General features: G+C 39.6%; 2 protein-coding genes across 8 annotated transcripts in view; both read left to right on the top strand.

The window, feature by feature from the left end:
* On the top strand, positions 1-25,975 carry LOC148409115 (uncharacterized). Of its 4 annotated transcripts, none has more exons than XM_088441139.1 (14): positions 1-117; positions 200-884; positions 9,546-9,606; positions 9,670-9,807; positions 10,049-10,156; positions 12,165-12,356; positions 12,429-12,536; positions 12,609-12,731; positions 21,120-21,182; positions 21,504-21,552; positions 21,636-21,758; positions 21,870-21,984; positions 22,147-22,310; positions 25,633-25,975. In XM_088441139.1, exons 2-14 carry the CDS (start codon positions 456-458, stop codon positions 25,757-25,759), a joined length of 1,800 nt encoding a protein of 599 aa, XP_088297265.1. In that variant the 5' UTR covers positions 1-117; positions 200-455; the 3' UTR covers positions 25,760-25,975. The 4 variants fall into 4 exon arrangements, with proteins under 4 accessions (XP_088297265.1, XP_088297266.1, XP_088297267.1 ...); XM_088441140.1 differs by having other exon boundaries at positions 22,159-22,310; XM_088441141.1 differs by having other exon boundaries at positions 12,471-12,536.
* A 1,375-nt stretch (positions 25,976-27,350) lies between these two features.
* Positions 27,351-27,785, top strand: part of LOC148409116 (adapter molecule crk-like) — a 14,043-nt gene continuing 13,608 nt past the window's right edge. For all 4 annotated transcript variants that reach the window (XR_015868624.1, XM_088441353.1, XM_088441354.1 and 1 more), the window contains exon 1: positions 27,351-27,785. This exon is cut by the window's right edge and continues 125 nt beyond it. Coding sequence is in view for 3 of the 4 variants with exons in the window: in XM_088441353.1 (XP_088297479.1) it covers positions 27,604-27,785 (182 nt within the window). In the remaining variant the exon portion in view is untranslated.

Consider the following 27,785-nt stretch of genomic DNA (forward strand, 5'->3'; position numbering starts at 1 on the left):
AGACAAACCTGTTGCTCTCAAAGGCGGATGGAACACTGAGTGTCTGGTGGGACGGAGACGAAGACTCACTGCCAAAGCCTGGAAGAGGATGGGGCAAGAACCAGATCCTATCGCAAGGTTTGTTTGATACCTATCCTTGGCAAACATTATCCTATTGCTTGACCTTGTCCCGCCCCCAACAACATGTATTTATGTGCAGACTTTCCATTAGCTGAACGGAGACGGAAGATCAAGTTAGAGAGGAAAAAGAAGACGCATGGTGAGATAAATCCAAGGTTCTTGACGGGACTTGAAGGAGTAGCTGGTAAGGACTACTTGTGATCCTTTTAAAGCGTCCATCCTGGATTATTAGTATGGACACCGCAGGTATCTGTTTAAAGTTTCCATTGGTAGAGGAAAGACTTCAGTGAGCAAATTCTTATATCCGGACTCCAACCTGTTAATACTCAACCGCAATGGACCAAGGCGCAAAGGGTGCCGAGGAGAAAATGGTCAGCAAGGCCTTGGTGGAATTTAACGCCACCTTGCAGGCAGCTGTGAGGGAAGTCCACATGGACGTGAGCGCGTTCAAGCAGCGCATCGATCAACGCATCGAGGAGATGAGCGCTTCAAGCGGGCCCCTGGCCGAGGCCGTTGGCAAGCTGCAGGGAGAGAACCTGCAGCTGCGCTTCAAACTGGAGGCCCTCAGCCGCGTGGTGGAGTCTCTTACTGGGGTACAAATCGACAGGAGCTCCCCAAACAGCGGCTTTAAGGGAAAGGATAAAGAACAGGGTGTGGAGAATGGGCTTGCCCAGATGCAGTCTGGGAACCATGATAGTCAGATAGGCCAGGTGGGTCTGGCTACATCCAGATCCCTACCACCATGGAGAACAAAAGAAATTTATGTAAGTATTCAAAAGATTCCTCTTTATCAGTCATTTTGTCTTGAAAGCACTAAATTCTTTAAGAATTTGAAACAAGAAAAACATCCCAGGCCAGGGTTTGGCGACCTTTAGTATTAAACAAGCCATTTTGACTGTCTCCCACGAGGGGGACACTGGCAGCAGCAAAACATTCTTGACATCTAAAGTGAGGATACCATTGCATATAAAAATAAATAAATACATGCCTTTTTTCGTAACCTTCCGGTTAATTCAAGTTAAAACTTAAATAATCCACCGAGTTCGAATCCAGCTGGCTTGTGGAGTCTGCATGTTTTTCCTGAGCCCGCCGGGCACTCCAAAAACATGCATGACAGAAGTATTGCACATCCTAAATTGTCTTTAGGTGTTATTGGGTGCGTGGATGGTTGAGGTCAAGAAATTAAAGCTATTAAAACACTTTCATTTTAGTTATGGGGGTGGAAACGGCTGTGACAGGACAATTTACAGTATTTCTAGAATTATGAGGAAATCTACGCCAGTGGCCTAAGCAGAAAAATAAAATACCGTATTTTATTTATAAATTGCTCCGGAGTATAAATCGCACCAGCGAAAAAATGCATAATTAAGAAGGAAAAAAACATATATAAATCGCACTGGAGTACAAGTCGCATTTTGGGGACATTTATTTGATAAAATCCAACACCAAAAACATACATGTCATCTTGAAAGGCAATTTAAAATCAAAATAAAATAGAGAACAACAGGCTGAATAAGTGTATGCTATACTAAAAAAATTACATGACTGACATGCCTGGTAATGTCAGTAACGACGTAACATAAGAGTTATTCAGATAACTCTAGCATAAAGAATATGATAACAAGTTTACCAAACTACCAGTTTCACTCCAAATCACTAAATCCAATGAAATCTTCATCCTCTGTGTCACTTTTAAACAACTCCCCCAACTCGGGAGGTAGACGATGCGCCGTTTCCTCTTCTACGTCGCTTACGTCAGACTCATCGGTGCCATTTTAGTTCAGTCCTTCTTAGTTGTTTTTATAAATTACCAGCAATGTTGAAATTATCAACACACGTCTAGAGCGTTCTCTTGCGGTTTAGTATGAAAATAACATGTGAAATTATGTAATAATGTGTTAATAATTTCACACATAAATCGCACCCCCGGCCAAACTATGAAAAAAAATCGCGATTTATAATCTGAAAAATACGGTAAATCAAGTACAAACTATGTCTATCAGGAAGCTGATATGAAGTTAGGTCCATTAATTTATCTTGAGCAGTTTCTGCCTAGTGTATGGGTGTGGTTAAAATTAGCGGCAGGGACCAGGATTCAAGAACATTTCAACAGTTTTAGAGATGCGAGGAACTAAAAAGTTTAGAATCCATTGACATGAAGAGACCAAAAGAAGTAAGATATGTGTTTGTTTGTTTTTTTTTTTACTTCAATTTTTCTTCAGAATCTTGTATTAGGTCCATAAGGTGCAATGGGGATGTAAAATCTCCAGTTCTGTAAAAATACCGACAGTGATTATGTGAAGATGATTGTGCATTTCTCAGCTGAAATAAAAATCCCTTTGATGCTAATAAGGATTTTATTCCGCAGTTGAACAAAAGTCTTGATCACTTACAATCATTAATTTCTTGCTAAATTCTTTGGGTATAATTCCTCAAAACAAGGGTTAGGTTGGAATTTTCTATGATAGTGAGGAACTGAAAATTCACCTCTGTTTATGATCTTTTCAGTGATAGTAACATCTTATCAAATATATCATTTCATGCGATAATAGCCTCACACACTCTCTTCCTTAACCAACACCCCTTTCCACACGTGGCCTGCAATTTATTGCTGCCGCTGAAAGGTCACTGCTTTTTTTGGCTCCATGCATCGCAGTCCACAGCGGCTGGGCATGTGCTCCGTATCAACTTTCATCATATTTCTTTCTCAAAGCCCGTCCATGCGTATGAATGCAAGGGAAGCAGAACTAGCATACAGTAGTATTCGCTATCCAATCATCAAGGAGCTCTTAACTCTTTCAGTGCCAAGCATTATCTGAAAAGGCAACACCCTAGAGCAGGGGTCGGCAACCCGCGGCTCTCGAGCCACATGCGGCTCTTTAGCGAGGTCCTAGTGGCTCCCTGGAGCTTTTTCAAAAATGATTGAAAATGGAAAAAGATGGGGGAGAAAAATATTTTTTTCGTTTTAATGTGGTTTCTGTAGGTGGACAAACATGACAAAAACATTCTTAACATTTTCCAATGCTGTAAAAATGTGTAACATAAACATTACATTTCAACATTTCTGTCAACGAAGAATTACGTCATAGCCTGAGACACGCGTTTCTGTTAGCAGGGCGAGATGCTAGGCAAGTGGCCGTTGTAAACAAACCGGCGGCCATGAGCCATGGATCCCAAAGGGAAAAAGAGAAAAATAACTGAGGAGAACAACATTTCTTGGACCGAATCATTTGCATTTGTTGCCAATGTAGAAGGATTACCTGAATGTTTGCTCTGTAGCGAGAAGTTGTCAAACAACAAAAATAGCGGTGTGGAACGACATTTTCAGGGAAGGCGTTCTACATTTACAGCCGAGTACCCAGTTGGCAATGAGAGAAAAAGTGCGATTGCATTACTTCTGCAGAAATTAGAGGAGCGCAAAAATATATTTAAGAAGTGGATTGCATCTCCAAACTCCACGACTGCTGCAAGTTTCGTTGCAACCCTGGAGATAATAAAACGTGGCAAACCGTTTACAGTTGGTGACTACATGGAGTCATTCATCAACATATCAGAACACCAATTTAAGGACTTCATAAACAAAACCGGGATAATACAAAAAAAAAGACACGCCTCTCTCCGCCAAGACAATGAAGGAAAGAACGATTAAAATGGCAGGCAACACCGATCAACAAATCAAGGACATTAATTCAGCGCCAGCATACTCAATTGCCAGTGATGTGATCGATATTGAACAGACTGCGCGTTTATGCAGGTATGTGGCTGATGTTTTATTTTTATAGATGCAGGCTACGTTTTATTGCACTCTATTGCCCAGATAAGGGCCACCTTATGCACGTTCCATTTTGTTTTTTTCGAATCCTCATGAATAAAATCTTCTAAAATCTGCTTTATTTAATTTAATCATTGCAATGAAACATAATTCATTAATATTGTAATTTAGTTAAACTTGAGGCGGCATCGCACAACAGAGTAGTCATTTGGTGTGTCAGGATGCACTGCAGGAAAAATAAACATTTAATCATGAAGCCTCATTATGTATTCTTAGTTTATCATTTTGATAGTCGGCTAATATAGCTATTATAGATACATACAGCATGTGTTGCCTTCATTACAAAGCTTTTATTTTTTTGCGGCTCCAGACATATTTGTTTTTTGTTTTTTTTGGTCCAATATGGCTCTTTCAACATTTTGGGTTGCCAACCCCTGCCCTAGAGTGTTAGCCGATTTGGAGCATTTTGACGGATCTTTCAAGGCCGACAAGGCCGATATTGTAATGTAGGACTATGTAGAGAGACACTGGTGATACCATATGAAAGACTGGATTCCATTATTTACATCGAAAAAGAAAGTAAAATTTTATCTTACTCTGTTCATTAGTAATCACTGTTTGAAAATGGGTCATTTGAGAGAAACCCAAGCTATTTTGGACAAAAGGAAAAAAGTCCTCGCACAGATACAGTACACTTTGACACATATTTTTTTAGTAGCATCTAAAAATTTTCAACAGTCCTTCCATTTGATAAAACATGAACAAAAACAGTGAAAATGTGTTTTTGATGACAAAATAGTGTATGTATATAACTACATTACAACAGTGCTCGATTGCCATGTAATAAAGAGGAGCGCTGGCCACAAGTGCCATCTATTCATTCGGAAAAAAAATAAAACATTGATAAGAATTTTTGCCACTGGCACACAACCCAAGCATTTAACATGATAGAAATTCTTGTCCATGGCACTGAAAGTGTTAAAGGGACCCATAGATAGACCAAACTTATTCATTTGTGTTGTATCCATATTGTCTCAGCAAGACAGACAAGTTAATTGCATTCCACACAAATACATGATATCATTGGGAAGTCCAGGATTTCCCATAATGAGCACACTAGGACTGTAGCTCAAATAAGTTAAACGATATAGATTATAGACCAAAGCAAAAGTCCATTACAGTCGACATAAATGATTAGGCTGGGTCTCAGGAGGCTATAACCGAGAAGAACAGTTCTTGCAGTCTATCATGAAATGACCAAAGATGGGCATTTTAATTTTCTTGCTGCTCTGTCATTTACCCTCCATCATTGTCGTTCTGTCAATTTTGTAAACTTTCTGAAACTATAATGGTCAGTATGTCTGCCAGTCAGCCACTTATCAATGGCATTTCTGTCTTCGCTTCTTGCACCAAAATTTGCCCCTCCCCTCAAAAAAACCCCTTGTCCAAAAAAACAACAATCAAACCGCCATCATTTTAACCTCAAAGTCAAAGCTATTGTCTTCCCATCATTTACCCAATTATTCTAATAATGTAGAAAGGTATACAACAAATAACACTAAACCCACAACACAATGTCTATCATTCATTTCTTAACACGTATGCTGTATGTTGTTGTGTTTCTCTGGCACTCGACTAAAATAAGCAATCACACCCACTGGGAGGCATACACATTGTTATGTTTGAATGCCTTCAACCGCTGGAGTCATTCTTTACAAAAACATTTACAGAAACTGTTGCACAATACACATTTAAACAGATGTCATCTGTGACATACACTACAAGTAAAAATCAAGATTTTGCTGAGCTTAATTTAGTAAATATTGCCTTTTTGGGTTAGAGTTAAAATTTCTATCTTGCATTTCCTGGCCAAGAGCGAGTCAGAGTCACTTTGCAATGAACCCATTAATTACTTGATTCCGTCACCTCCCAGGCATCCCAGAATGCTTTGCTGCGCTCTGCGCAAGCAATTTATTCATTCAAATCATATTTAAAAAGCAAAATAACACAAAAATCTCTTAATACTGAATTCAAAACATTGCTTATGACTTTAGACCTATACAATATATGTGTTGAATAAGACTCTGTACTGTATGCATTTCATTTCATGAAACCTTGACTCTGAATGTATTGCAAACATTGACTTTCCAGCTACGCTATCTGCGTCACCGAGAAGAAAGTGTTGTTCAGTGCAATACAGTGGGCCCCCATGTTACAAGATCAATTTGTTCTATGATTGGTCTCGTAAGGCGAATTCACTATATGACGGGCAATCCAAAACTATGTTAAATAGCTAATGCGTTTAGAACACCAGGTAAAAACATCAAAATTGTACATACAGATTAAAAATTGGTACCAAAATATTACAGTAAGTGCTACGTGTATATAACATACATGTATACACTCAAAAAATATCATAAATAGAAAAAATATAGAAGGAATTTATTTACCTTTGAGTGTCGCTTGTTATGCCCATATTCCCTCATAAGGGTTATCTCTAGCATCATTTCCATATACTTATACATTTCCTTACTTCTCTCTTTAACATCACTAGCAATCTTGGGCCCTATGGCTAACCCAACTTTGAATTAAGCAGAAAATGCACTGTAAATAAGGTTTTGTAACCACTCACAATTGAACAAAGCTTTACCGTTCCGCCATTTTGAAACAAGTGAGGCCGACCAATAGCAGACCAGAATTGAAGTGACACATTGCAAGGACGGCAACAGGGACGGCAACTGAAAATAAGTGAAATTACCTAAAAACGCCTGCAAATAGAGACAAAACAACCCAAATACAGTACAGCCAAGCCCCAAAGGTCATGACAGTTGTTTTGGTCGCAAAACTGGGAAAATACCATAAAGAGGGGATGAAAAAACTCAGTATTCCACGTCGCAACATGAAAATAATGTAAGTTAGGGACGCTGAAACAGGGGGTTTCCACTGTATATGTCCCTCTTCCCTTTTCCCTCTTAAAAGTAGCTGTTGCATACTTATGCTCCAACACTTAGTCATTTCTTCTATCTATAGTCGCTGTTTAATACTTATGCGCTAACACTTACTCACTCACTTATTCCCCAGTCCATGGATGTATGCTTACTGCTTGTTAAGACTGCATATATATATATATATATATATATATATATATATATATATATATATATATATATATATATATATATATATATATATATACTTCAATGCTCCAAATATATGACAGTTTAAGCATTTTTCAGAAATGTGGATGATTTAACTGAGTGATAAACCATTATCAATGTTGTCAGGTGACACAAGTTGTGACGATTATAATCGTAGATTAAAATAACGGATGAAATTTACATTTTTGTTTGTCCATTGTTTTTAAAAAGTTTTTGTCGTTTAGCGTAAGCAATCAATACAGATGAACGACCCACCTCTGGTACTGATGTTTTCCCACTGAAAATCTCCCCGTGGAAGCAGAATCCCTCAATGCAATCAGTACAACTCGCATACGCATCTTTTGATGGAAATTCTAATTCCATTTATTGACCTGTCAACAATAAATAACCCCAGAAAGAAAAGTGATGATAACAAGAACCAGAAATAGAACCTCCTGAAACATAAGAAATTGTCTGGCAGCTTGACAGTGGGTTTCATCTGTCGCGTCTGCCCCATCAGTTGCACGCCCCTGAGTAGGATACAAGAAAATGTCTTTAGGACCCATGCCTAAACCTCAAATGTAAGTCAGTCCCTGTGTCAGTCATTCTTGATTGTCAACCAATGTAACGGAACTAATTGACGGTTCTACTCTATAAGAATAAACTAATTGGGGGTTCCATTATTTAAAAATATACTGGTGTAACCTTTAGGCTGATCTAAAAGAGTGTGCACATTGGTGTTTAAGAGGTTCCCAGAAGTTCACGGGTGTAGGTTTTAAATGGATTACGAGTGTCAGACGGAGTCAGACTGTGACATCCTACAGAGGCTATTGCGGAGCCCACAGATCATGGTGGCGCTAATCTCCCACCCAAGTGGTGAGTTGACAGATTGGGGGTCTGACAGACCTCACTAGCTGTCTGTAGATAGGAAAAAGCTTGGGGTGTTTAGAGCTGAATAAAAGAGTATGCAATTAAAGGCTGCATTTCAGGGTGATAAACTGAAGCCCTCCCCCTTGATTATGCAAATCATCCATTTGGATCTTTATCGGGATGTAAAAACAGAAAAGAAACTTGCAAGCGGGGCTGACTACAACACCTAAAATAGCCTCTCAACGGGAGCATGGATGGATTCAGATGTCAATGAGGAAAATCTTTCAGCTGCTGGAGATGTTAACAAAGACCTGTATGTGAAAGAGATTCTATCTTTCACAATTGAATAATTGAACTAATCATATGTTTAATACGTGTTGCTTGACAACAATTTTAAAATGATAAAAAATATTTAAATTAAAAAATAATATCATAAATTCGTATACCAGTAGATCTCAACCTTTTTTTAAATGATTTACCCGCTGTAAAATACTTTTTTAGCCACCTAAGTAGTGCAAAGCCTTTTTTTGATGAAAAAAAAAAAACATCAACACATAAACTACTGTAAGTTGCTGTGCCATGTCATCCATATTTGAATTTATAAGATTTGGAACTACATTTGCAAGGGTTTTCCTAGCTGTATTTTATTTAGCAACTTCAGAAGGTAGATTGTGCAGCATTAACTGTTCGTTTCTGGCTTGTCTGCTTAAAATTTGATGGTGTGCATCTGCCTAATACAATAAAGGCATACAATGTTTTTGCAAAGGTGTCAGTAAAACAATTGGTAAAAAAAAGTTGCTTCATGTTCATTATGATATTCATTAATTTGCTTGTAATTTGAAAAGAAAAAGGTTCCCTTTCTGTCACTGCATTGAAGAAACCCTGTTAAAATATCATGTGCCTCCTGAAGTGCCTTAAAGTACCTCCATTTGAGACCCACTGCCTTATACTAATGTATATTCTCCATCCATTTCGATAGCTGCATATCCTCACTAGGGTTGCTGGTGTCTATTCCAGCTGCCTAAGGGCAGTAGGCGGGGTACACCCTGAACTGGTTGCCAGCCAATTGTAGAGGGCTGTATGATATTTTTAAAAATATACAATATATCTTATATTGTATATTTTTGAAAATGGCATACCCAAATGTGTAAAAACTGACTATAAGTACTGTACATATAAGCAATTCGCCTAGATAATCAACTAAATATTGTGTTTTCTCCCTTGACCCATGTAAAACTGCTCTTTATAAGCTTGTGTAGCTATGTTAGTATAACTGAGTTGCCATAACACTGATAAATAATACATAATTTACTTTTACAACAATTTCACATATGCCATGACAATTACAGGGTGCCCCAGGGGCTACATCCCTTTCATCTATAAGTTTAATTTAGCAAGAGTCGGCTTAAAATGTCATTGTGGAATCCTGGTACACTATGACAGGAGATACCTTCTGGAACGTAAACAGTCAACAAGGGTCGCGTTGCTTAGACACACAAATAGACAGGACAACAGCTGCACGGGTTACATCACACAAGCCGTGTAGTTGTTACGTATCAATCACCATCATTACTCTCTTAATTTGGCCCATTTAAATCCTAAATCAAACACAAACATTTGAGATGTTCTCTTTTTTGCCCAAATAGGAAATGGAGACCCAGACAAAGAAGTACAGTGGTTCAGAGAACCAACAGAACAGGAACCAAGGTGAGCATACATTTATTAACACAGTTGAATGTTAACATGCTAAACTTTGTCTTGGTTGTTCAGTCCAGGAGAAAGTTGACAGTCCTACTGAACAACATCTTCCCATCACCGCAATGACTAGAGTCAGCTCAGAAGCTTCACTGATTGCCCATTCTGTAGCTCCTGTAACTAAAACGATGATAGAAGCCACATTTAAAAGTGGTGAGTACCCTCAACCCAAACTGCTGACAACTTACATCATATGTAATTATCTATTAAATTTTGCACCTGATATTAGAATTGACCTCTGTATAACTTGTTCTATTCATAATGGATGATATAGTTTGGCCCTGTAATAAATATTAAATTCTTGAAGGCATAAAAATAGTACAAACTTGTGGGCCACATCCCTTTGCTTTTGGTGCCAAGAGACAACTTAGCAGAATGTTGTGCATTTATTCAGATGCAGATGAACCCCAACCACATCTTCCAATCAGTGCCATCACTTCCAGAGCCATCCCGGAAGTAGCACAGTTACAGGATCCATCTGGGGAATGGCATCCTAAAAAAGGTCAGTTAACACAGTGGTCCCCAACCCCCGGTCCGCGGACCGGTACTGGTCCGTGGATCAACTGGTACCGGGCCGCGTGGGCTGCACCCGAAATAATGTTTTGGAGATGATTTAGTTTAATGGTACGCCCACACCAAACGCGAACGTGGCGAAAAAGCGGAGCGTTTTGTATTGTAGTCAATGGAGTTTGCGTGACTGGGCGCGAATGCATGTCAGGCGACGAGATGGACGCAAATGGAGCGACACAAATGGCCGCGCGTGGTCACGAGAAGCGAAATTTCGCCTTTCGCTTGAAGTTAATTTTTTTTTTACCTTCTTCGCGTTTCGCGTCGCCACAGCCAATCAACTTCGGGAACATTCAACGGCTCACGCAGGGGGCAGGAATGAATCATGGCGGCCACTTTGCGGTCACCGGGAGCAATCCTGCACGGCCAGCTGAGCTTTCAATACAAAATAGAGCCAAGCAAGAGCACTCACCTGGCTTGTCGAAAGGCGGAAGCGAGAACTTGGGACAACTGGTATGTGCAGCATTTGCTTCACTTAACAGCTGTTGAACCGTAGTTACTGTACTAAGCTAACGATAGCGCAGCATTGTCAGCACAATATTTAGCACGGTCTCGGCCACTTGATTGCGACAATGAAACTTTTATTTTTTGTCAGGCGAGTATTGCCGCAAAGAATAAAGGTGCTGTCGGTGAAAATATTGGCTCTGTCATATCCCAGCAAAGTGAAAGTTCTTAGCAATACTCTTCTTTCCGGATCTACCGTAAAGTGCATAGCAAGCTCGCTCCACTCCCCTCCCCTTTCCTTGCGCGACCAAAAAGTGGACAAAAAGTACAACAGTGACAGAAATCCCCGTGAATGAGTGTAGCAATTCGGTGAATGATTCATTTTTGATGTGATTTTTAGAGCAGCCAACACCCCCCCGGTCCGCAATACAAATCTAAGCCGTATAAATCTAAGACCGTTGACCGGTCCGCGGTGATCAAAAGGTTGGGGACCACTGAGTTAACAAGTTACAAAGACCGATTCAACATAAGTGTTAGACTAGGAAGTGAGTGTTTGGCTGGTTAGTGATGAGCAGGAATTAAGGAGAAGAAAAAGACTTTGACTAAGAGGCCAAGATATGATTTTGTCATGAGTTCTGTCGTAACACGACATTGTCGGTGCGGAGGTAGACCCATGATGCAGAGAAACAGGTTGCTTTCAGATAAATGATTGAAAAATAAACACGGCCAAAAGAGCTTGCAAAGAACAACCAAAATTACTAAAAGAACCTACAACTACAGAACGAGCTTGAGGGGGAACAACCGGAAAGAAGCTCACAAGATGAACAACACTTGGACTGAAACGGTACAAATAGACTATACTACACAGACGAAATATAATGGCCCAACAACTCACTGAAGGCAACTGGGAACTAAAATACACTCACACAGCTCATTTTGTTCCCAGACGTTCACGGGTATAGGTTTTAAATGGCTTACAAGCGTCAGACGGAGTCAGACTGTGACATCCTACCGAGGCTATTGCGGAGCCCACAGATCATTGTGGCGCTAATCTCCCACCCAAGTGGTGAGTTGACAGATTGGGGGTCTGACAGACCTCACTAGCTGTCTGTAGATAGGATAAAGCTTGGGGTGTTTAGAGCTGAATAAAAGAGTATGCAATTAAAGGCTGCATTTCAGGGTGATAAACTGAAGCCCTCCCCCTTGATTATGCAAATCATCCATTTGGATCTTTATCGGGATGTAAAAATGCGAATAGGAAAATACGAAACAGCTGGCTCGGAACAATAGGTAAGGGCAGCGGATTGGACGAAAACACGGAGGGGCAGGTACACACAGACGACAGGTGGAACAAATCACACTGACTAGGACCGAATGCGAGGGAAACCAAAGCAGGACATAGAATGAGAACCCAAAAACAGAAATGAACAGAAAACCCCCCAAAATGTAAACACAAAACCAAAACCACACACAAACACAAGCACTATTTCCTCTCTAAGGTGTACCTGGATCAAAGGACCCTGCACCACAGGATCAATCAGGCTCTCGATCCCAGGCTTCTTTGGCACATCTTCCCCTCACAGCTATGAGCAGAAGCAATACTGACACATCTCCTGCACTTAAATCTGTTCAGATGCCATCTTTGCCAGAATCCCAGAAGGTGAAACCAGGAGAGTATCCATTTCGACACGGTAAGTCTTTGATACCAAATCAATGGCCACATCAGTTTTGGAGTTTCTTTCTGACATGGAGCTTATGATTAGATGTCAGCGAGGCCAAGCCACAATCAAGTCTCTCATTCACAGTCAAAACCACATCAGAGTCCCTGGAATCCCAGAATATGAAATCAGGAGAGTATCCGTTCAGAAGCGGTAAGTCCTTGATACCATATCAATGGCCACATCATTTCCTGGGTTTCCTTCTGAAATGGATCATATGATTAGATGTGAGTGAGGCCAAGCTGCAGTCGGGTCTCTCAACTTCGGTAAAAAACACAGCAGAGTCGCCACCAATTGCTACCAGCAAGGAATCGGCTGTTAAACCTGTGGAATACCCCTTTAAGAGAGGTAGGTTCCATCTGAGGTACAAGAATAGAATGATGGTCTTAAAAGAAGGTCTGCTGTTATTAGGCTTGGTCATCAAGAATTAGGAATTGAATGGAACTGAACGTATTATTCCGGTTCTCCCAGAATCGATCAGATTTTAAAATGTTGGTGGTAATTTTTTATTCATAGTTTGTCACGTGGAAAAAACACAGATGAAGGAAGGCCATGCGCACACCGCGTAGGCCCACCCACCGCCGAATCTGTGGTGGAGTTGCCGCTACTCCCCACATGCCGCTTCTATCAGTCAGCTCCACCACCCGTGTGGGCCACGCCGTCAAAATTGCTTGTGTGCGGGGCAGTGATTGTGCTTGCAACTCGCCTTGTCTGGCGACTAGCATAACTGCTGCTGATCCCAACTCGAAGTGAGAATTGGCTATGTACGTCTCTCAAGTGAAACTGAAACTAAAATAGTGAGTCAACACACTAATGCAGATTGCTAATACTGTATTGTATTTAACTTATTGCAGGCATGTCCAAACCCAGTCCTCGAGGGCCGCCTATCCGGCATGTTTTGGAGGTTTCTGTCCTCCTAACACACCTGATTCAAATGATCAGCTCATCAGCAAGCTCAGCGAAAGCTTGACAACAAATCTGATCATTTGAATCAGCTGCATTGGATGATGGAAACATCAAAAACATGCAGGAGAGGTGGCCCTCGAGGACCGGGTTTAGACATGCCTGGTTTATAGCATGTACAGCTGCCTTCTTGATAGGTGGCGAGAAAAACTGCAGGATCAGCGCAAGCTCAATTTAATATTTTTTCCTCACCTTTCAAAAGCTAAACACGCACATCCCATGTTTCTTCTCTGAGGATATTTATTTCTTTAGTAAAGCAGCTTGGACTGGTTTATTCGGGCTGCGTATCATTCTCATGAAGGAGATCGTTTACGTTGTCACTGAACAGTTCACGGAGAATTTACCATTGATTTCTTTGGACTAATTAACTGTTGTATTTTTTTCTGTGACATATTTTGGACTTGGCAACTTCTTTTTGTTTCATCAAAGATAAAGCATTGAATAAAAACACTACAGAGCTCAAAATTCTGTTGCAATGTCAAAGGAGGCCAATATTCAAAAGGGCACCAAGATCTAGTCTCTAACTGTTTCAGATTGGCGCTCAGAGAATAATACCCTGGAACTTGATTTAAATCTATTTTTTGTCCCATTATTGCCCATTATAACTAGTTATTTTCCCTATACAGTGGGCCCTCCGTGTTACGAGATTAATCAGTTTCGCGGTTGGGGTCATAAGGCGAATTTGCCATATGAAGGTATCTGAATTGGCGGTATGATGATATGATGATAGTTAATGCGTTTAGAACCCCAGGTAAAAACATTGAAATTGCACATACATATTAAAAATTGGTACCAAAATATAGTAAGTACTAAGTATATATAATATATATGTACACAATCAGAAAACATCATAAATAAAAATATAGAAATGATTTATTTACCTTTGAGTGCCGCTTGTTATGCCCATATTCCCTAATAAGGGTTATCTCCAGCATCGTTTCCATAAAAATCATTTTCTCACTTCTCTCTTTAACATCTTTAGCAATTGTGAAATTCATGGATAACTAATTCAACTTAATTCAAGTTTGAATTAAGCACTAAAATGCATAATAAATACGATCTTGAAAGCACTCTCACATGAGAACAGGCAGCCATCTTTGTGAACCCTTGCACTGACCAATAGCAGACCAGCATCTTTGTGACCCCATCACGCTGACCAATAGTAGACCAGTATCTTAGGGAGTCGAGAGGCCGGCTGTTAGGTTTTAAGCAACCTATAACATTTAATAAACAACAAACAGGAGGAAGACAACAAGGTTTTCTTTCTTGCAAGGAGAGCGGACAGGAACCTGACCTTCTCAGAACTCCTTCCGGTCTGCTTACAGATCTTTTCCGATCTTTTCATTTGAGATGGCCCTAGGTACAAAAGCCACTGCTGCCCTAAAGAATTTGGGGGATTGCCTTGGCCACAATGCAAACAATCAGTTTGTGATAGGGGGGGGGGGGGATGCAGGTGATTTTCTGCCCTTGGAGACATGGCTCCTCACAAGCGCTTCACCAACAGCTCCAACAGAAGATATCCATGTCTACAGTTCTAAAATACATGTTGCAAGAACAAATATGGGAAAACCTAGATACAGTTATTCTAACACTGAACAATAGCAGACCAGCGTCTATAATAGTGACACATTGCAGCGGAGGCAGTTTGATGCCAACCGAAAATAAGAGCAATTACCTAAAAACGTCTCAAGAGGGAGGCAAAACAACAGACACAACCAACCCCACAGGTTGATGTTAATCGGAAAGTGAGATAAATCCCTTAAAGAGGTGACGAAAAATCCGTATTCCACATCGTAACATGAAAAAAACGTAAGCCAGGGATGTCGTAACCCCAGGGGTCCACTCTACTGTAACTCTACTGTTGTTTTATCGTGCATTTCTCATGATTAATGGGTTCAACAGGCCCTCGACTGTAAGTCAAAAATGAACTTGATGTGTTTAAATGTTTAACATGACTAATCCAATAGGTTGCGCCACAGCTAGTTCGTGAAATTTCTTTACTAATGCTCGCTGCACAGCGGGAGTATATTATTCAATAAACACAATATGGATTGCAAGAGGAATATTTTTGCATCAATGCTTGAAGTTATTTTTTTGACAGTTCTATTATTTGATATATATGTGTGTGAACGTTGATGCCAGTGTGTGCTTCCGCATCTGTGTTTGTTTTATTAATGCAAAGGTCCACGTCCGTGTTAGTTTGCATGTGCAAAAGACAGTGGCTTCTGAGTCTTGATTTGGACCGGAATGTTTTGAACTTGGGCGTGTAAGTCTTGTTGCTTGAGAGTGTGTCTCTTGTTTGGTCTCAGCTCACTTTTAGAAGATAACATTACAGACTGCGTGCGTGATATGACGTGTCAGTCTGCTGACAAAAAGTGCCTAGGGACTGAAGCGTAAGCATCAACTATTTGTCAATTGTTTGAATATGAATCCTATTGGATGAGGGTGTTTTCAATTGTCCAACAAAAACTTTATGCGCACATGTAGTATGCACCTAAGAGGGCAGACCTTTACAAAAACCTGCCAAGTGACTAGTGGGCAGGGCTGATAAAAGTATCCATCCATCCATCCATTAGCTAACGCTTTATCTGGGGTCAGGTTGCGTGGGCAGCAGCTTCAGCAGGGACGCCCCTCTCACCGGCCACTTTGTCCTGCTCCTCTGGGAGGATCCCTAGGCGTTCCCAGGCCAGCCAAGAGACATAGTCGCTCCAACGTATCCTTGGTTGATCCCCGGGCCTCCTCCCAGTGGGACATGCCCAGAACACCTCCCGAGGGAGACGTCTGGGAGGCATCCTAACCAGATGCCCGAACCACCTCAACTGCCTCTTATCAACGCGGAGGAGAAGCAGCTCGACAACGAGTCCCTCCCGGATGACCGAGCTTCTCACCCTATCTCTAAGGGAGAGCCCGGAAATCCTGCGAGGAAACTCATTTTGGCCGCCTGTATCTGAGATCTCGTTCTTTGGGTCACAACTCACAGCTCATGGGGCAGGAACGTAGATCGACCGGTAAACAGAAAGCCTTTTGGCTCAACTCTCTCCTCACCACGACAGATCGGTACAGCGTCCCCATCACAGCGGACTGGCATCACCACATTCATGTATCTCTATTTGTTTTTTATTTTTCTTCTCACTTGTTGTGTCCAGTTTGTAATTCAGTACCACATTAAAGTCCCGCCACATATTAATATTTCCTTGGTTTCCAAAGTTATCAAATCAAATATTTTCTCATAAAATCCCACTCTCTAGAGGAGCATACACATTAAGCAATGTCACAAGCTGATTTTCTATTTTCCCTTTAACCATGATGTACATTCCCTACTTGTCAGCAATTTCCTTCAACAGTTCGAATCCTATTTTATTGGAAATCAATATCATTACACCCCTTTTATGCATTCGATCCCAGGAGCTAGAAAAAGAGTTCCTTTATCCAAATTTTCAAAATTTTAAATGCTCCTGTTGTGTCAAATGAGTCTCTTGAAGGAAAACAACTGGGACCTTCTCTTTCCTAAATTTTGACAAAGCTTAATTTCTTTTTTTGTGAATGTCCATACCATTCATATTTAATGACACCATGGTAATATCATTATGTTGCATTATTTGTTTCAGAAAATTATTAGAAGCCCCTTCACTGTAATATAACTATAACTAACCAAATCAACATTTACATGAACACCAAAACAATAACAGAACTCCCTAGTAAACATGGGCCTCATTTCCCATGGGGCCCATCTCCCAGTTGGCAGGAGTGGGGGATAACCTTCCTCCGATGAAGGACCCTCCACTTGCGGTTAAGGATACACTCCAACTTGGTCCTCCCATTCTACTAGATAAGTCCAACAGATTTTTAACAGGGCATTTGTTATTTACAAACAAAAAATGTGTAGATACTCACATCGTCCAGTCTATGTACAGCTTTTAACTTGAGTTTTAACTTTTAACTTGGAGACCCACTCCATGCTTTTCCTGCACTCCCCCCCTTGGTTATTTTTTTTTAACTCTTTTTATTGGAAGACATACAAAATACAACACAAACACAAGGTCAAAGATCCTATGTAAGAGTCTTGCTCCCAGAGTTTTTTTTTTCTTCCCCCTCAAAACCCTGTCAACACACCCCGTAGACCCAACTTCGAATTGGGGCCTAACAGATAAGCAACTGAAGTGAAACAATCAACAGCAACGTTGACAACAAATCAGGAAAGACAACAGCAGAATATCGAACTGTATTGCCATCTAAACATGAGAATGAAGTTAAAAAAAGAATTAATAAATAAATAAATAATAATAGTATTAAAATAAAATAAATAATAATAATGAAAGCAAAATGAAAATAAATAAATAAATAAATAAATAAAAGAAAATGTCAGGGGGGGGGGCTCATTCAACACAATCAGGCAGGGATGTCAAGGTTTCTATATGATTTAACAGAGGTGTCCAGGTCTCGTCAAAAACAGCCGGGGAACCTTTAAGTTTAAGTTTCTCAAGTTTTATGGACAGGAGCAACTCTTTAATCCATCTATTATGAGAAGGGGATTGAGGAAGTTTCCATTTAAAGAGGATAAGTAGCCCAGCTAACGGGGTGGAAAATACAAGAACAATTTGCAAGTGTCTCCCCATCACTGTGTGAAAAAGAGTGCCAAAAAGAGCCAGAAATAGGTCAGGATGAATACTAAACCATATGCTGTGCTGAGCGTATCAAAAATTTCTGACCAGTATGAGGCAAGCCTGGGACACGACCAAAATATGTGTAAATGGTCCGCCAGGGATAATTTGCATCTATTACATGAATCGGTCAAGTTGGGGTAAATCCAGAATATTCGCATTTGTGTAGTGAGCCTTGTGTATAAGAGTATACAAATTTTAACACCTGCTGCCAGTATTCCTCTGATATTGTGGTACCCAAATCTCTCTCCTAGGATTCCTTTGTGGTACTGGGATGAGCAAGTGCCACTGTACAGATGAGTCCATAAATACTAGAATTTGCCGCTTCTCACCCGGGCAAAGAGCTAAGAGTAAGTCAATCAGTAAGGTAAAGTGTTACATTAAATTTCAATAAATAAATAAATAATAAAAAAAAGGTTGAATATTCATTGCAGCTTTGTGATACAGGTATTAAACTATTCATCCACATGTGCAAACATATACCCATCCACGTGTATCACATCCAGTGCGATGAAAAAAAAAGTCCGATTTTTTTCTTTGGATAATAATAATAATAATAATAATAATAATAATAATAATAATAATAATAATAATAATAATAATAACAAAAAAGATAAATTAGATTGAAAAGGTGTGGTAGAAAATCCACATCTCCCGCTTCCTTAAGGTGCAGTTATTAGAAGTTAGAAAGGAGGGCGATAAAAAAATACCAATAAAATACAATAAACATCTTAAACGAGGAATGTCACTCGCGTAACCGCTCCCACGAAGTTCAAAAAGCTCATAGATGGAGAGCACAATGCCTTCCGTTCATGTGATGACTGACAGACATCGAGCTGTGGAAATAAATAAATAAATAAATAACAACAATAATAAGCTAAAAAATTCGGTATGGCAGCCAGTCCTCTCCAGCAGACAGGAAGAAGAGTTAAAGTCTTGCCCATAGTGCAATCTTTGGTACAAACTACGACCTAATCAGCGGTCATAGCCCACTCCTTGTAAAAAGCCTGTGCTTCCTCTGGAGTATTAAATTAGAGACTCTCATTCCCAAGTATCACTTGCAGACGAGCCATGTCAAGGCACCAATATGTTCTCCAAGTGGTGTCTTGCCGCCTCCATTATCCTTGTTACCTACGCCTCATTCACTCATGTCCTGCGCTGTAGGGCGTTATATTTGTGCCACAATTGCGAGCGCGCAAAAAAAAATTGAGCGGAGAAAATAAAACTGAGCGAGAGAAAACAGATTTGGAGCACAGGAAAAAAACGATTGAAAAAAAGTTGCTCGCTCGCGATAGCCCTCTCTCGCTCAACATCTCGCTCTCGTTCGCAAAACTCCTCCCTCCCTCGCTCAACATCGCGTTTGCTCAACATCGAGCTCTAGCTCGCTCGAGTCGTCCTCTGCGTGCGCTCAGTTCCATATTCTGCTCACACGTTACATTTGTGCCACAAAGATAGCCAATCAGAGCTTGTAAAAGTCTCGTTTGCTCGTTCCGGGTCAACACAAGCAATTTCGTTGGATACTAAGCTGGTCGGGATGGAAGGAAGGAGAGAAAATGAGTGAAAAACGAAAGGAAGAAAGACCATTTCTGTGATTGACGTGACGCCGGCCAATAGCATATCCGCATCTCCGTGAGTGAGACCGGGACTGTGACCTTAATCGACCAATAGCATATCGGCATCTCCCTGACTGACACCGTGACTGAGACAGTGACTGTGACATTGTAAGAGCAATAGCATATTGGCTTTACCGTGACATAGTACGAACACATTGACCAGCATGTCGAATTGTTCGTAAGATGAATGGTTTGTGCATAAGAGGGGGACAAAAAACGCCACGCTCGTAAGTCGAAAAGTTCGTAAACCGGGGGCCCGCTGTGTGTGTGTGTATATATATATATATATATATATATATATATATATATATATATATATATATATATATATATATATATATATATATATAAAATTATTCTTCATATTCTGTTCTTTTCCTGTCATACAATAGCCGTTTGGTTACGCTCCTTCTAGTGTCGTAGTTTTTAAGTTGGAGTTTTTAGCCAATTAGAACTCAGCTAACTTGTGTCGCCAGGCAGTATGTAATCTGCCTGCTCCCGGAGGCACTACAGTAGGGCCTTCGCATCAACATTTGCAGGCTTCTGTGCAAGCGTAGATGGAAATATGAGCGGTACAACTTAACAGACAGCTGTAATAGCCAAATGAGTTATAAACTTGCCCTCATGTTGAACGTGACGCGAATGGATGCTCACTGCAGGAAGGTTGCAAAGGATCAATTTGGTGTTTGGTGCTACACTGGATTTGCAAACTTCAATTGTCTAACCAAGGCAGCAAAGAGACACCAAAGCACGGCTGGACACACGCGCTAAGGTGCTTTTAAAAACTAATGGGGATATACAGTACTGCACATCTCAGTTCAAAGTAAAGAGAGCTCCTCAATGTGCTACAGTGCTTTTAAAAAACTTTTGGAACACCCGAGTGGATACACTGTACATCTCAGTGCCAAGAGAAAGAGACCTCCACAATGAAAAGGTGAAGAAAAATTGTGAGGTATTCAAAAGACTGATCGATTGTGACCGTCGTTTGTTTTGGTGAGTGCAAGCCTTTTCTTTATTGTTTCATTTGTAATATGTTTGTGTTATTTTATTTCGTTCATATTCACTTCATAGTAAAGAAATCAAATTATGTTCCTATATTAAACTTATTCACGTCTGACATCACAGAAGGAGTACATGAGAAAGCCACGGACCGCCACTGTAAAAATTACACAAACACCCTTTAAGAAAAACACTAGTTAATCCCATCCAACAATGATCAGTGGAATGCTTGAACTGCTGCATTATTGTATGTTCTCAAGTTTTTCAAAAATAAAGCTTTCATCATTAAAATTATTATTTGTTTGAAATAATGAGATTCTCATGGTGTCCATTTTATTTATTTTATTCTATAGATGTCATGTTAAATAATTGTAATCGAGAACTGTTTGGCGCCAGAATCGAGTGGAAGAACCGGAATCAGAATTGTCCAAACTACATGATGCCCAAACCTAGCTGTCATGTATATAATACTTATAACAAGTTTTGGTTCCTCAATGTAGCTCCAGTTCTTAAGACGCCAAGTCCGAGTCTCAAGAGAAGCGTCAGCTTTCCTCAACCGGCAGGTAAAAAAAAGAGAAAATCATGTCTGATGTTTGTGGGTCAATCTAAAACATTTCGGTTCCAATCTTGATAACGTTATCTTATGAGATTGCTTTTGGAAAAGTTAATTGTATCTGCAATATGTCAAAATAAATTATTGTATCTGCAGCATTATTCAGACTTTTACCTAAATATGAGGAATTTTTTGTCATTTTGTATGACTTCCGCCAAGAGTTTGAGGAGTTGATACCAAATCAAGATCAAGACATTGAAGCAGTGATTTCTGTCATTGGACAGAACATCTTTAGTTGTTGATAACCTGAACAGAATGTTTTCCCCTGCAGAAAAGTTACTTCCCTCCAAATCAATCATCAAACCAGGTCACTTTGAAAAGTAAGTTGAAAATGAACCTTTGCGTGGATTTCCTTTTTTGATGTCATTATCGCCAATCAATTGAGTTGTTTTTCTCTCCTGAGGAAAGCCAAATCCCCTCCGGTGGAGCTGAAGCAAGAGCCATCCAAATCTAACACTCTTCCTCGTGCTGGCGGAGCTCAGGCCAAACGGGCCCTCTTCGAGAGGATGAACTCAGAGCCAATAAAGTTTGTACCATTAAAGCATATCCCTTTCGTTAAACCGTCAAGTTGAATTTGGAAAAAAAAAAAAAAAAAGGTTTTCATGACTGACTGATTTCCACTTTCGAATTTCATAAGGCCCAAGGATTCCAAGCCGAAGCTGAAGCGTTCCCAGAGTTTTGGCGTTTCCAGTGCAAGTGGTATAAAACACATCCTGTTGGAGTGGTGTCGCTCAAAAACCATCGGCTACAAGGTACAAAAACCGAAGGAGAAATTTTATGAACAATTCACTTTTAAAGGGACAACAGCATGGCAAAGTGCTTTCACTGTGATTCAGTTGGCCCACCCGCGCCCTACCCTGCACCTCCGTTTTTGGGAAACCCTAATTTAATTTGTATCATAAAGTGATGAACAGTTTCTCCCGCAGAACATTGACATTCAAAACTTCTCCTCGAGTTGGAGCGACGGCATGGCCTTCTGCGCCCTTGTCCATTCTTTTTTCCCTCTGGAGTTTGAGTACAACACACTGAACCCTGCTAACCGCAAACAAAACCTGCAGCTGGCCTTCACTACGGCCGAGTAAGTTTTGCCTTTTTTCTTTTTATTTTTTTATCCAGGCAAAATGTTTTGTTTAAGATTTGGGAACACAACTGCCACCATTCAAACCATAAAATCCAGCCCATTTTGTTTTTCATTGTATTTATTTTCCGAAGGAAAATATAGGATAATGTCTATTAGAGGGAAGCTTTTATTTTTCTGCAGCGGGGGCCAACCTATGTGGGCATGTCTTAGTTATATTGACGGAGGGCCAGCTCACCCATTAAGCAATATTGATGGAAGCTAAGATCGCCAGACACTAGGGGGTGTAATAACTCAGGTGAAAATTCACGTTCGTATAATAAATTACAGTGGGCCCCCAGTTTACGAGATTAATCCCTTCCGCGGTTGGGATCGTAAGGCGAATTCGCAGTATGGCGGGTAATCCAAACCTATGTTAATTAGCTAATGCGTGTAAAACCCCGCACTTACTATACTATTAAAATAGTATAGTAAGTGCTACTTATATATAATATACATGCATACAATTAAATAACATTATAAATAACAAAAATATAGAAGAGATTTATTTACCTTTGAGTGTCGCTTGTTATGCCCATATTCCCTAATAAGGGTTATTTCCAGCATCATTTTCATATAAATTTTCTTCTTACTTCTCTCATTAACATCACATTGCAATCTTGGAACCCATGGCTAACCCAACTTTGAATTAAGCAGTAAAATGCACTTTAAATACGGTTTTGTAACCACTCACAATCAAACAAAGCTTTACCGTTCCACCATTTTGAAACAAGTGAGGCCGACCAATAGCAGACCAGAATTCTAGTGACGAATTGCAGAAACGGCAACAGGGACGGCAACTGAAAATAAGTGAAATTACCTAAAAACGCCTGCAGATGGAGACGAAACAACCCAAATACAGCCAAGCCCCTAGGGTCATGATAGTTGTTGTGGTCGCAAAACCGGGAAAATACCATAAAGAGGGGATGAAAATAAACAAAATAAATAAAAAAATGTAAAAAGGATTTATTTACCTTTGAGTGACACTTGTAATGGCCTTATTACCTAGTGGCCAAGGGTAATCTTGGTTACGCTTCCTTAGCTTTCTTCATATTTCTTGATTATCTCCAGCTTCGTTTCCATATAAATCATCTTCTTACTTCTCTCTTTAACATCACTAGCAATCTTGGGACTCATGAATAACCAATTCAAGTTTAAATTAAACACTAAAATGAGAAATTAATAATAAGAAATAATAAGAAATTAAACACTGTAAATTCGATATTGAAAGCACTCTCACACAAGATCAACTCTTTACACAGCCATCTTTGTGACCCCGTGCGCCGACCAATGGCAGACCATCATCTTTGTGATCCCAACACGCTCACTAATAGAAAAACAGTATCTTAGGGAGTCAAAACGCCGACCAATTGCAGACCAGCATTGTAGTGACACATTGCATCGGAGGCAGTTTGAGGCCAATAGAAAATAAGAGCAATTACCTAAAAACGCCTCAAGAGGGAGGCAAAACAACAAACACAACCCACTATACAGTTCATGACAGTTGTTTATGTTAACCCATTTAAGCCAAAATATTTCCTGGACATGAAAAAACAAATCCAAATCATATGCCAATGGTAACCCTATGAAATAATCAAGAATGTTAAAAAAAAAAAAAAAAGTGACATAGTTGATGAAAAAGTGTGTTTTATGACAGTCACAATGTGCAAACACACCAAACCTATTTGAGTAAGTGCAAATGCATGTATCAATTTAAAGATCATGTGTACGAAAAAATCTTGTTTTATGTTTGTTTTAACATAGTTTACTCTTCTTTTGTTGACATTGCACACATTTCATCGACACATTGTAGTATTTGAGTACTTCATAAAAACTCATTGAAAAATCATTTGTAGAGCCTCATAAATGGAATTGTCTTTATGGTCACTTTTGTCACCGATGGGTTGAAATGGGCTAATTGTAAAGCGGGATAAATTCCTTAAGGAGGGAACAAAAACTTAGTATTCCACATCGTAACATGAAAAAAATGTAAGCCAGGGACGCGGTATCCAGGGGTCCGCTGTATTTCTATTGGTATTCACTCTAAATTTCAGTCATGAGGAGGAGCTTGGGTAAATATATTGAACATCATTCCTGCCCAGGCAGAGCAGCAGCTGATGCACTGGGGGTCATATAAATTGAATGAACTCTCTAAGGTCTGGGTTAGTCGCCGTATGTTTCTAAATTTATATTTATGGGAGTTGCACTTTAAAAGGTATGTGAAAACAAAATTATTTCATTGAGTAAGATTTGTTGAAATAAGGATTTTTTAAGGAAAAAAAAGTAATTGATTGGCAACTAAGACGCTAAATAGATTATTGTTAAACTAAAGAGTTAAAACAACCACGACAGCCTCATTTGTTAGAGAAACGTGAAACAAGAGTAAAAGTAAGGCTGTTCAGGAGATAAAAATGTGTGCATGTTCCTGTTACTATACATACCATACTCACAAACACACTTTTCTTGTGTTGTATGTGTAGAGTCATGCCAATCTACTCAATGCAACTCATTGCCAGTGGCTAATACAAGGAATAAACATTCTTGATGAAGCGACAAACAACGGGAATGTTAAAATAGAAATAGGCAAAAAAAAAAAAACATTACTTGATTATTGAATAAAATACAGATATCTTCTGTGGGCAAATGAACCTCTTTGAAGTACAAAAGCTTCCTAACTTTACAATGACCTTACAATTAAGCATAAACATGATCCAGCTAATAATTAAAATTCCAAGCAATGCTCGTTTGTATGACTACGAATGAAAATACCAAGTGCTCTTCCATTGGTGGATTGGTATACTGCTCTCTCTCTCTGTGTGGAGAAGGGTAAAATTATTGGTGTGATCCCAGAGAAGTGTGTGAACATGTCAAAATTACCCAAACTAAGTGCATAAGGGAGGGGAAAAAGAAATGACAATAGGAGAGGTGAAGTTGTTGCTCTTTTTGGTTTGTGCAATTAGATGTTGCAACAGTTAGTCACTTGCATTTGTTTGACAGTGATGAAAGTCATTAAATAAAGGAAAAGATCAGTTTTATATTTGAAATTGTATGGCATGACTAAAGCAATGATTTGGGCACCAAATCAAATCACACATTGAGCACCACATTGGCTAGGAATGTGGAATCTGCTTTGAGAAAAAGAAAGGCTTTGCATCAAAGGAGGAAAACTTTTTCTTAACAGGGACCATTTCCTTTGTAATTTGGCGTGAGGGAAAATGCATGTATTAAACTTTTACACAGTATGCTAATAATCACAATTGTCCCGGTGCCCCTCCTGTTTCAGAACCCAGGCGGACTGTCTCCGTCTGATCGAGGTGGATGACATGTTGGAGATGGGTGACAAACCGGACCCCATGTGTGTGTTCACCTATGTCCAGTCCCTCTATAACCACCTAAAGGCATTCGAGTAACTACTGTAACCCCGTGTCAGCAAAACTTTTTGTTATCATAAAACTTACGACAATTTGAAAAAGAAAAAAGGAAAAAAAAGAAGTTTTGTGTGTCTCTATGCTGTTGCAGTGTTTACAAAAAGGACTCCTAAATCTATACAATTGTCATAACTGCTGATGTGGATGTGCAAATACAATGAGGTTATGATCCAGAAAAACATGAGATGCATTTTGCAATGCGTTAAAATAAAGCCATGTTTTGAATTCTAGAAAAGTCTTTCAGTCATTTATCTATTTTCTATTACGCTTAATCCATTCACTGCCGACCATTTTATTTATGTATTTGTTTTTTAATTAAATACACACACTACGTTAAATACTAACTGCCCAAAGAGATCTGAGGCTCCAGCACCTCCAGCGCCTTTTTCCATTCTTTTATACTTAGCAGTAGAAACAGGTAGGCTACGTGTATTAAATTCAGTAATTTCTCCCATTTGGGCTCTCAAATGGCGTTTATCTTATACTGTATCTAAAATGGGGCATTGTTGTCACCTGATTGTGTATCAGTAGAGTTTTTTTTTTTTAATTCTCCCACCAGTTCCTGTTAAAATATGTAATTGACAAGTATGTATTTTAATGGCATTGAATCAGTTAACGTACAGTCGTGTGTGTGCTCGAACCGAGAATCAAACGGGGACTTCATTACGGCCCGAGCGAGGAGGAATAGTTGCAGAAAATACTGTATGTGTCAATTTAACGCATTGTCACATACTGGCCAAATTTAAAGCGTTGCAATGTACATGATTTACAGTCACACATTGCCGTATTTCCCGCACTATAGGGCGCATCCTCACTCAATGCCATATTTTAAAACTTGTTCCATATATAAGGTGCACCGGATTATAAGGCGCACCCTCAGTTAATTACATATTTTAAAACTTTTTCAATCACAATATAGTAATACTCAAAGTAATAACAATAATAACTCAAATAATAACTCTAAACTCTCAATAGCATAATAACTCAATGTCAATATGACCAACCTTATTCAACTGTAACCACACAAAATAAACAGGTAACGCTTACTTTATCACTTCGTTCCCCATCTACGAATCCCAAACTTAATATTGATCCATATATAAGGCACACCTGATTATAAGGTGCACCATCACATAAAAAAATAAGGCTTTTAGGTGCGCCTTATAGTGCAGAAAATACGGTAAATGAGTACACTTAAATAGCACTTTCTACACCACACTGTGCTCAACGCATTTCATTAAGGCTGACATTATAGTCATAAATTCTTCACACGGTAAAATATGTCAAAACATTTTTTGATCCCTTTGATTTTTGTGAGATTCTTTAAGGGTCTCAAACGAACTCCTTCCAAACAAAAATATAAATTTCATTTTTTTTATTATTGTTATGGTGACTAAAGAAAAATATCTATTTCTCAAACATTTGCTACGTACTTAAATGTTTTTAAAACACATGACAAAACTATGGTAAGTAATGTATATCGACGGTATTAACCTTTGAACCGTGTTTTTTCCTACGTTTCTTTAGGTTCTTGAACGCACCTCTTCCCATTGACCAGGCATCCCTTCCGGTAGATGAGGTCAACTTTTCCCTAGATCCGCCATTTCAGTTCGGGAGTTTTCTTGTTGCACATTACTTTGGGGTATTCTTGGGTCATTTTATCACATTAAACACTCGTCTAAAAACCTTTCGTCTTTTCGATAACGTAGAAACTGCCCGCGCGGCTACCTTGCTCGCGAAAACACGCCTCAAGTCGTGATAGTGCAGCTTTTTCTTCAATGCCGGGGGAGCGACCCTGACCCAAAGTTTTTTTTTTTTTTTTTTGTATGAGTTGCAGATTAAAAAAAAAAAAAAGAGAGGCGAAGGTAGGGGGGGAATCGGGCCTTGAGCCTCAGGGCGTTCATTATTCAGTCATGGCTGGTAATTTTGATGCCGAAGACCGCGCGAGTTGGTTTTGGGGCAGGCTGAGCCGCCAGGAAGCCGTTTCTCTTTTGCAGGGACAGAGGCA

Source organism: Hippichthys cyanospilos, chromosome 18 (genome assembly GCF_059441005.1).
Source record: "Hippichthys cyanospilos isolate Australia breed blue-spotted pipefish chromosome 18, RoL_Hcya_1.0, whole genome shotgun sequence".
Lineage (NCBI taxonomy): Eukaryota > Metazoa > Chordata > Actinopteri > Syngnathiformes > Syngnathidae > Hippichthys > Hippichthys cyanospilos.